General features: G+C 35.2%; 1 protein-coding gene across 2 annotated transcripts in view; it reads left to right on the forward strand.

Annotated features, from left to right (window-relative positions):
• LOC106078420 (A disintegrin and metalloproteinase with thrombospondin motifs 6-like) overlaps nt 1-1,184 on the forward strand; it is a 55,714-nt gene extending 54,530 nt beyond the window's left edge. For both annotated transcript variants that reach the window (XM_056030696.1, XM_056030697.1), the window contains exons 25-26: nt 8-152; nt 991-1,184. In XM_056030696.1, the coding sequence (XP_055886671.1) occupies nt 8-152; nt 991-1,142 (297 nt within the window). In that variant the 3' untranslated portion in view covers nt 1,143-1,184. The remainder of the gene's footprint in view (nt 1-7; nt 153-990) is intronic.
• Nucleotides 1,185-11,521: the final 10,337 nt, after the last annotated feature.

Consider the following 11,521-nt stretch of genomic DNA (forward strand, 5'->3'; position numbering starts at 1 on the left):
TTATCAGTGCTCTGTGACTTGTGGAGCAGGAATCCAAGAGAGGGCTGTACAATGTCACTCAGTCAATGGAGATCCTTGTGACCCAACTTCTGAGCCAGCCTCCAAACAGAAATGTAACATCTCATGTGACCATGAACTTGATCAGCCTTCTGGTAAATTCAAACTTAATTAATAAAACCTTTCAGCTTCAAGCTTCATTAATGTAACCCTTTAAGCTCAAGCTTAATTTATAAACTTATTGAAGGCAAATTAGGCAATTGCAGGAAGCTTGCTTTGTGTCCTTTTAATTTAAGCATAAGGTTTTGTGCTTTTCAGTACAGTTTAAAAAAAAATATAATTGAAGGGTAGACAATAACAAAATTCAGGGATCATTGGTCTGATCATTCCCCTTGATAAATAAAAAAAAATGTAGTTTTAGTGAAACCTTAAAGCATCTAGTTCAAATGTAAAATGATTCTTTTGCCCAACTTAATCAATATAATACTTAAAATTTGAACTTATTAATAATTAGTCTGAAGAAGTGCATTATTTCACAAGGCTATGCAGCCCCAGCTGCAACCTACATAGTTTGCCATATCCAGTACAGAAATAACCAGTGTCTGCTGGTGGTCAATTTAGATTAAATTCTCTTTTCAACATCTACGACTGTCCTCAGTAGTGGTTGAATTTAATATTCCCATAAAATTTAATATCTATACAAAAAGCTTTACACACCTTCTAAAAATGTTCACAGGAAAAATAAAAAATTCAAATAGTTTTAGACCCGTTTAACACTGCATATCAAAACTAGATTTAGTATCCATGCAAACCCAATGTTTTACATTTTATTACGAAGATCTTATCAGGGACATCAAGAAGTGAGGGTCGTAAGAGATATGTCCACATTCTTTGTCAAACTGTATTAACCTTTCTTATTCTTATTAAAGTTAAAATTTCTTTTTTTAATTCATAAATCTGTTTATCAAATAAAATTTATTTCTATGTCCACAGTGTGTGAAGACAAATTCAGAGTTGCATACTGCCCACTAGTTCTCAAATCAGGATACTGCACACGACCATATTTTCGTACCATGTGCTGTGAGACTTGCTCTCGTGTCAAAGCATCAGATAATAGAACAAAAAGAAAGAAACGAGAGTTCTGACAAAAAAAATTGAGGAAAAAAAACATTTTGATAAAACCTTAAGGGAAAAAAAAATGACATTTATTTTAAAGAATGATTAAGTTTAAAATTTGTTTATTTTCAGGAGAAAAGAAACAAATATATCATTTTTTCTTTCACCTTAAAAGTTCACTAATAGATTACTGAATGTTTCAAAGCACTTTATTCAATAAATATTAGATTATAAATATTGGGTTTTAAAAAAAGACTACTCATAAAAATCCAATATATAATCAAAAATCTATTTTGATTGCATAAGTATATATGAAAATGTTGCTTTTTTTGTCAACTACATATCAGCTAGCTCAGAGGTTGCTCATTATGGTCTACTGTGTATAAAAAAAAGTGTTTAATAATGAACACCATCCAATAAACAATGACATAATTCATTGTCTCAGGATTCCGTTTTTGAAATCCTATTACCTCTATGTATATTTTGTTTTTGTAATTTTTTGTTGTTTTTGTAAATATCAACTTTAGTGTCGCACTTAATGATTTCGACAGTAGATAAAGAGAATGTTAGAAAGAAAAGATATTTAGCAATTACCAGTATAATTCATTGCAATGAATAAATTGAAATATTGATGTATTGAATATTTGATTTTATAAGTGATGAGTGTTATAACTGTCTGCATGAGGTAGCTGGTGAATACATCAGTTTGATATAGATTTTCAACTATTCCATGTCATCACTTTGTAGTCTGTGTTGATATTAAGATGAAATTGATTTTTCTGACCCACCTTTCTCAGGATTGTAATAATGTTATTTTAAAATTTAGATAATATTTTTAGGTGTGTTTTTTTTATTGTCAGATCACTCTCATTGACAAAGAAATGAGAGATTAGTTAAATAATTTTGTTGATGTATCAATACATTATTAAATGAAATATTTTTGATAAATTAATTAAAAAAAAATAATTTGATTTCTTGTGATCGCAAAAATGAATGAAAATAATCTATAATTACTTTAATTTTTTTTTATTTTTTATTTTTGTGTTAAAGCTCCTTATAGTGTATATTTTCTGTACACATTTTGTCCTTGTTTGCTTTCTACTTTGGTTGCATGTAAAACAAAATGGTTGTGATGTTTGTAATATTTTGATTTAATCAAAGTGCAAGATGATGTTAATGATGATGATGTGTGGATTGCACTATCACAGAAAATCAAAATGTTTCTGGTATATTATACTGGACTAGATTTGATATACAGTATAGAGAATTAAATAAGTTAAATTTTTTTGCATATGACTGGTCTTGTGCTATACCCTCTGGAATGACATCTCAATGGATGTAGATCCAATCACTGTTATGATCTTCAAATCTGAAGGAACATCTGAATCATGTAAAAGGAAAACATTTTTTGTTGTGTATAGATGAATAAAAATTATATCATAATTTGTAGATTTTTTAATACAAGCTAGTAGGTTAACAATAACAATTATATCACAAGCAATTAATAACTGTTGTTTATGTTATCCAAGTCTACAGTAAATATGGATAAGATTTATCATTCTTACACTCAATGTTTCATTGCTGAACAATGAAAGTTTTTCACCTCTGCAGCTAGTTACTGTCTTAATATGTCTGCTTATTATCAGGGCCGGCATTAGGCATAGGCAAACTAGGCAGCCGCCTATGGCTTATGATTGGTGGAACCTCACACAGGTCTGAAATATAAGCTCTATGCAAGTCTATGGCTCTATGTCTACTAGCCTAGCTCTAAGTCTCTATTATATTTCAAAGTTTATTTGCGAATGCTTAGATCTACATATGTTAGAAGACCATTGTTTCTTCCTTTTGGTAAAATGTCAAAACTTTATTTCTAGTCCGTCATGTGAAGTTTATCCATGCTACATGAATTTATAATTATTTGTTGATTCAGAAATAGATGCAAAGATGGTTTATAATTCATTGCATATTTTTCAGTCTTAATATTTAGTTTAACTATTTCATTTGGGGTCACCCTATTCACTTCACCTAGGGTCTCCAAATACCTTAGGTCGGCCCTGTCTCTATAATAACTTTACTTTTAAACAGAATCTTGTAATTATTTGTATTACATTAATAAGCATTTAATGCTTTCCATTGAATAAATTTAATTCTAATTCCTCTTAAGTAAGTAAGCCTATATTGGCATATGCTAATGTTAACACATTTGTGTACTGTCTCTATCACTATTTCTGTATAGTTGTGGACATTAAAGTATTACTTTAGTCTATATAAAATAACTACCAACTATCTCATTTGTTTTTAGTTTTTGTTGCTTCCATTTTATAAGCATATAATTTTAATCAATTAATTACCAATGTGTTTAACAAATATATCCTTTATTAGATTATGGTCAGGCTATTTTGTAACATCAAAAGAAGGCATTTTCAATACTAAGACTAAGACTGCTTTATTGATCCTTATGGGAATTGGTTGTGATTACAAGGACTATCTTTCTCATATAAAGACAACACAACAGAAACATACACATAAATACAACAGACACAACATAGAAAGTTCATTCAGCGACTACACTCAGGCATCTTGGTCATATTCATAATTCCTGATCAAGAGTGGCGTTGATATAGTCTGACCGAGTGAGGTACGAACGAGTTTTTGTATCGCTCTGTTCTTGTTTTGATTGACAGTAGTCGCCCACTTCGCGACGACCTGACGTAGTTCTGATGGAGCGGGTGGCCATTGTCTTCCAATATTTTTTCGATTTTCCTTAGACACTTTTGTTCAAACAGTTACTTTAAATGTGGTAACGTTGTGAGTGTAATGTTTAATGCCCTTTTTATGATGGTTTCTAGACGGCGCAACAGTTTAGATGAAGCGTTGCCTTGCCAAGTTATTCCGTATGTTAACAGATTTTGTATAGTCAGTATAGTCGCGCCGTAAAAAGTATTTAGGATCTTCTTATAGTCTAAAGCTATTGAGTTTGTATAGAAAGGTGTCTGTTACATCTTGTAACGTGATGAGACTCTTTCAGCAATACATTAGATCTAATACGAAAGGGAAAAATCATAGTTTTACAAATAATTTTATCTTAATTTAAGAACTAGAACTGTAAACACTATTTTGTTTATATTCCTCCATGTTTGTTATCCCCATTTCTCTTCTTTCAACACGCATTCGCACCATCCCACATTCACACTTTGGTGCGCACGTAACTGTCTTTCGGCTGATGTCAGTGAAATGAGAGTAGTAGCTTTCATCTTAGTTCACAAGGTGATATCACTCAAGAAAAAGATGCAGCAATGAAATAAGAAAGAAAAAAAAATCAAATAAGGCGTGGTAAGAGCCGTCGTTGGGTAACCCGCATTTTCCATGAACATCTCATAGAAATATAGGCTTATAATTAAAAGTATTTTATAATAATATATAAAAATTACCGTAGAATCTATTACTTAACTAAATATCTACAATATGCTTTTCTCTGCGTAAGGCGCCCGGGGCATCTTGCCCCCCCCCCCTCCTACAGGACGAACGACGTTTCGGATTATGGTCAGGAAAATTATTTCCATGGAGTATGAAGGCGAGCCCCCTTCCAGCCTTTTCCAATAGTTACTATTTTCATAAGAAGACCAACATTTAATTAATGTTGCATCCTTTAACAAACGTATCCTGCTACCTCACTGTCTCGTTTGAGGAAATAGTAAAGCCAAGCATTATCAACCCTTGCTGTTACATGTCTCATATTTTTTTTCTCTTTGATTGCAATGACACGGATAAAAAGTAAGGCAAACTTAAATTTTGTTTTAGACAAAGGATATATCTATAGGATATATCTATATCTATCTATCTCTCTCTCTCTCTCTCTCTCTCTATATATATATATATATATATATATATATATATATTGTTATAAACCTGGTGGTGGCACAGATGGGGGTAGTGGTGTGTGTGTGTAGTCAGCCGACGCAAATTGCCCCAGGCCAGCGCTAGACGAGCGGTCAAGCGTGACGAGTTACGACTGTCAGCCGAGTCGAGGGTCAACAGGACAGTTCGGGAAGGATCGCCGACGTGAACAGAGCTCAGGAGCGTCACGAGAGTTATAGTCATCTGACCACCTAGAAACGTCGAGGGGCATTCTGTCCGGTTCGAGAAGGCCAGTAGGGACCCTATATAAGAGCGGAGGTGTCGCAGTCAAGACAGTCGAGAAAAGGGGCTCAATACAGCAAGGTTCAGAAAGCGGGTTCACGACAGGAGTTCAGAACACGGTCGACTACAGCACAGTTCAACGGTGTGGTTCTGTACGGAGCATTGCGACGGTTCAGTGCGGAGTACTGTCAAGTACAGTTGAGACGAACGGCGTCTTGATCTTGGTCTGTGATCGAGTCCGACACAACGAGCCCAAGTGTGTGAAGTCAGTCCCGAACTGTTGAACCCAGTGCAAGCCCGGAACGAGACGGAGAGGCCAGTGCAAGACTTGATACGGCGGAACGGTGTTATCGGAGAGATATTTGTTATCGTAGAGCTATTTGTACTGTTCTACGTGCTGCCAATTGTACAGTATTGGCTGTTAATTATTCAACTATTAAAGTGTTACGTTACTTTGGAGCCCTGACTTGTCAAGTTCTTTAAGTTGGTGGTGTATGGTGCAGTTTGCAGAGAGCCTGGATAGTGAGATTCGTAACAATATATATATATATAATATATATATATATATATAAATATATATGTCTGTGGAAGTCGTCGACCTTCTGGCATTCTGTGAACGTGGCCAAGCCGGCTAAGACGTGTGCTGCTGATAACACAGCGGATGTCCTGCTGGCATCCTGCTCTTGGCAGCACTTCCTCTTTGGTTATTGTATCTTGCCACCTCCGATGCCTATAGTGTATTAGTAACAATGAAACAAAATAATAATGTTCTAATTAAAGCGAATGTGATTGTAAAAAAGGAAGAAGAGGCAGACAGAGAAGGCCATGGGAAGACAACATTAAAGAATGGACAGGCCTGTAGGCCTAAATGAAGGAAATTTTATCCAAGATAAAAATCAGAATGGAGAAAGAAGGTCAACAGATCTTGTGTGGTGCCCCAACAGTTCAAAAGACTAAAAGATTGGTCAGGTGAGGTGGTTCATTGACTGTGATTTGATGACATTAACAGTTTGAAACCCAATCAACTTCACGAGGCCCGGGTTCAACACCTTGCCACAGAGATTGTGTTGGTTAATAATGAGTTCTAGTCGTACAAGTTTGGTCTATTTATCTCGACAACTTTTCTACATGCTCTTGTTGCCAGTCCTCTGTGTCATCCAGACATACTTCCGGCGCTACCAGTACTCACTAATTGTTCAGAAAATATAGAAAGAGGCACGGTGGTTGAGCGGTAAAGCGCGTGGATTCCGAACCGGGGGTCCCGAGTTCGAATCCTGGTGAAAACTGGGATTTTTGGTCGTCTCTGAGTCCACCCAGCTCTAATGGGTACCTGACACTATTTGGGGAAACGTAAAGGCGGTTGGTCGTTGTGCTGGCTTCATGACACCCTCGTTAACTGTGGGCCACAAACACATATTACCTTTATATCATCTGCTCTAAAGATGGCAAGGTCTGAAAGGGAAACTTTACTATAGAAAGATTATTTATGATTTCTTAGCTGTTAGCTCGTTTATGCCACAAATGTTGTTGGAACGCAAATAAATGCCATGAGTTGGGCGGTCTCAACTATGTCGTACTTAACAGCAATAGAAAATATTTGGTTTGATTATTACTTTTGACCGAAGAATTTAACTCCATATATTTACTCGCCTTTTAATTGTACCAAGATTTGCAATTACATGGAGGCCACTACGAGGAAAGCGCAAACAGGGACGTCCTCGTATAACTTGGCGCCACACCTTCATGGTGAACCTCAGAACAGTGGAGACCAGGTGGGAGGAGTCCTTAGACATTGCCAGTGACAGATCGTTGCGGAGACAGCTTGCCGCCCAATGCGCCGAACGGCTCGGGAGGATATAAGTAAGCACTTAATAAGTAATTTTACTGGGAGAAAGGCTGACGACTTAACCTGGGTTCTTCTATTGAGGAGATATTTCCTCCATAACCTTTTTCATCCACTTTCATATCATTATTGTGCTTAGAGTGTGACAAACTTTTAACTTGCCTTTTATTACCTCATGTTATTGTATCTTGTGAAATCTTTTCATTAACCTTCCAATCAATTCAACTTTATTTAATTTAACTGACTGTCCGCGACTGACTGACTTTGACTAATTCTCTTTAACTTACTTTCCCTCTCTCACTATCTTACAAACTCTGAGAAGAATAAACTAGAATAATAAATGAAAAAAAAATTTTAAAAAAATGTAAAGTTTATCAAAGGGAATAACCAAAAAAAATCACTGTCATATATTTCAATACCGAAGAATAAGTTCCCCTTTTCTATATGAAACAAAATTATGACTTATTGATTCACTTATTCGTTAATTTAAAAAAAAATGTTTCATGATGGGACGTGGGGGAAAAAACGTTATGCAAAATGTAATAGGGAAAATAACTCCACCTTTACAGCCAAATTAGGACGGCTATGCGAGTGACGGAGTGCAGTTTTTTTTTCACGTGACAACGTAGAACCAGTTTCGACCTGCATGTTTTGATAAATCTAATGCAGACAATCCCGATGTCCACGCGGGATCTAGATCTGGTTCTCTTTTTGTCGACTGCGCCTTAAATGCCATGTCTTCGGCTAAAAAGCATATGAAGCATTAATGCCAATAAAAGCTTGTCTTGTCTTCTTGACAATATAATATATAATGACTGTAGATTCACAGGATTACAATTATGACAAATCTTTTTATATTTAATCTATTTTTCAGCATTCTAGATATTACAAAATATTTTTTCATTTTTCTCTTTTACCAGATAAAAAAAAGAATGCACTTTTGTCTTTGTTTCAGAATTTTCTGCAGAAAATTTTTTTTGTACATGTTGTTTTTTTGCATGCTATTAACCCTACTAATTCTAATGACAATGACCACAAGAAATAGTAAATGGATTGTTTAGATTTTGCCTTGTCCAAAAGGCAGAGGTTAAGATTGAATGTTAGTTTTGGTTGTGAACTTTGAGTGAAATTAGAAGCAAGTGTGACTCACCGTTGCAATCCATTAAAAGCTTGTGCAATGAAATGCCACTATACATCGACTTGGACAGCCTTGTTTTTACTAACTGCTAACCCGGGGTGTAGGGTATTCTTCTTCTTCTTCTTCTAGCCAGCTTTATTGCTGCTGAGCTGTGAGCTCTTTTGCAGACTGTGCCAAGGAAAAAAAGTGTGCTGTTTTCTTCAGTTATTCAGCACTGCCGTACAAGGTGTTGGTTATGTTGGGCTGTAGTGGAAGTAGGGTCTGCCTAAGGTGGATTAGGGAGGGGCATTCAAAGAGGATATGGTTTACGGTTTCAAAGGGGTGGTAATTTAATAGTGGTGTGTAGGGTATTGAGAAAGGTGAAGGACAGCCATATTCTTTCAACTTAAGAATAGTCATTCACCTAAATGTCTCAACTACCTAGCTCATGTATGGCTCCTCGAATGCCACATCTTGGTTGACTGGCTAAATACATGAGTAACTAATTTATGAGCTTAAAACATTTTACAGGGCAGTCCAACATGTTTAGTAAGAATAAAAACACGCGGGCACGCTGCCCTGCCTCATCGTGGCGCCCGCGTGGAAACGGCCATTTGAGGAAGTGGCTAGGCGAAATGGGTAGCAACACAGGACTCCCGTGGGGATGCCCACGGGTAGACGAGAGTCCACCCATTGCACGGGCGGGGTTGTAACAAAGTCCCCACAAACACGTCACCAATCCATGCGCTGTTCCTCAAAGGGACCGTTACATAAATGGCGGGTCCCGCACAGTTAGCTTGGTACATTGAAGGAAAATGGCAGAAGTCCCCGGTGCATTCCCGGCCTTCGGCCGTGTCTCTAGTCCACGTGTCGGGGGCCGAACGCATCGGTCAACAGCAATGCCTCACATAGGCATTGTCTAGGGTCTCTCCCAAACAGAACTGTGTGTTCACACAGGTTTTTTTTTTTTTACTGTTTGGCGTCCAAACAGGTTTTTTTTCAAACTTAGAGCTCGAAGAGCCTTCGGCTCAGCTCTTAGACATCAACAAGAATAAAAACAGGAAATGAACAAGGTATTACATAAGATGTATGTCAAAAATAACATGTTTAAATTTTGATCTTAAAATTTTTTAGTTGCAGATAAAACTATTCTAATAATTAGTTTATTTCAGTTTCTGCATTAAATTATCTGATTTAAGATTAGTAATTAATTTGACATTTTTTATTTTACTTTAAATTATGACATCGCAAATTTTGAATAATTTTTCTAGGATTTTAAATTGAAGTGTGGAAAGAAAAGCAGTGCACCATTCCTTCATAAGGAAAAATCTTTTCCACTTGCATTTATCTTTGAATATTTAAAAAAATAAAATGTATTTGTCTTTAGTATTATAGGCATTAGCTAGTATTATAGGCAAAGCTTGAGTGCTGTGTCAAGCATGGTCATGCAATCTTTGATGCAACCAAACTGTCACTTTGAGACATTGTTACCATGTAAATAATTTCTGGTAATTCAAATTTGTATATTTTTTATGTATTCTATTCAGAAGATGGTTATTCCAGTTTGAACCTATTAGAAATAATTAAAACATTTCATTTATCAATTTTTTATTAACTTTATTAATTTATTTTTACCATGATTTATTTTCATTGGCAATGATGTATTTAAATAGGACAGCTCTTTACTTCATATATATTGAAAAAGATTTTTAGAAATCTGTGCAAGTGTTATCCAATTATAAAAATTTTTATAATAAAATTTCATTTAAAAAATTTGATATATACTGTTATATATTGCTAATGTATGGTTTGTTTGTTTGTTTTACATGTTCCTTCAGAGTTGAAGATAGTTTACTTCCTAGTCCAAACCTCCCGCAGGACGACGGGCGATGGGAGCGGGCAGGGCTTGAACCCTCGACCGTCGATAAATCCGAACGACAGTTCAGCGCACAAACCGCACGACCAGGCAGCCATCCTAAACTAGGTCTTGTACATTATAGTAGATATACAAAAGATGGTTTGTCCAGATAGTGTTTATAAATTGTTCAATTCATAATCCCATAGAAACATTTCTTAAACAGGGCACTATTTTTTTGACCCATCTATTGTTGACATTTACATGTTTTAAGCTTAAGAGGATGCTAAAATGGGTGTTGGGTTTATTTTGCCAGTTAGTTTCTAAGAACCAAAAATTGAAATTGTATATGTATACACTAATCATTACTCCATAATGAAATGAAAAAGTATTTCAACTTTGATTTTAAAGATATTAATTGTACTAAATGAAAACCAGATGAGGTATATTTTTTATCAGTTGTTTAATACATTACAATCATCATTTTGTCATTGTGGAGATACAACAAAATTGTAAGTGTAACATTTCTTAAAGTAAAAATTAACTTTTTTCTTTAATAAGATTTTGTTTTAAAGATGTAAAGTGAAACTGTTAGGAACATAAAAACTAATTGTTTCTCTGAACAGAGCAGAACTTGTTTATTAATATAGGATATAATATAATATAATGAAAGGTAAAATAGTAACGGTAAATAGTTGCATTAATCAATATTAAAAAAAACACAAAAGTGTATAGTTGATTCGATAAAAGATATTCATACACATCAGCTGCTTCTAATTGTAACACTATGATAAGAGTAAGATGCACGAGATGATTTTAGTTCACGTGAAAATGGGGATTTATACATTGATCACATGACCACATGTTTTAGTGAGTTAGCGCCATGATGTATCAAGAGACGGAGGTGTCTCTGGTTTAAGTAAAATGGATTGAATAGTATGGATATCTAAGTGGAGATTTTCTACGGATGTAGTTTGTATTTTATATGAAGTAATTTGTGAAGATATTCTATGGCTGAGATTGCCTACTTTGTGAACTATTAGTTGATGTAATAAATAGTCGTCTGCCCGAGAGGAGTTTGTGATTATTGTATCCATATGTGATGTGTTTAATTAATAATACAAGAGTATTACATCAAGGTCAGAAAAGGCCTTAATACAACTCAGACAGCATTCTCACACAATCAAGACTTGACACTAGTACAAGTTCCTCACGTATCTTGACTAGTCAGTTGACATACAGGGCTTCAAGCCACACGGACACTAGCCATAAAACAATAATATTGTAACAAAACAAAGCTTCAATTAGCTTACACACTAAACGTGGATAGGTGACAAGGTATATGAACAAAAATTAATATATCAAAAACAGTAGGCCTACTTCAGTCAAAAAATGGCCTTCAAATACAAGTTTCAAACTACACACTAGTCATTCTTAACAAAACAACGAAATA

The sequence above is a fragment of the Biomphalaria glabrata genome, chromosome 5 (genome assembly GCF_947242115.1).
Source record: "Biomphalaria glabrata chromosome 5, xgBioGlab47.1, whole genome shotgun sequence".
Classification (NCBI taxonomy): domain Eukaryota; kingdom Metazoa; phylum Mollusca; class Gastropoda; family Planorbidae; genus Biomphalaria; species Biomphalaria glabrata.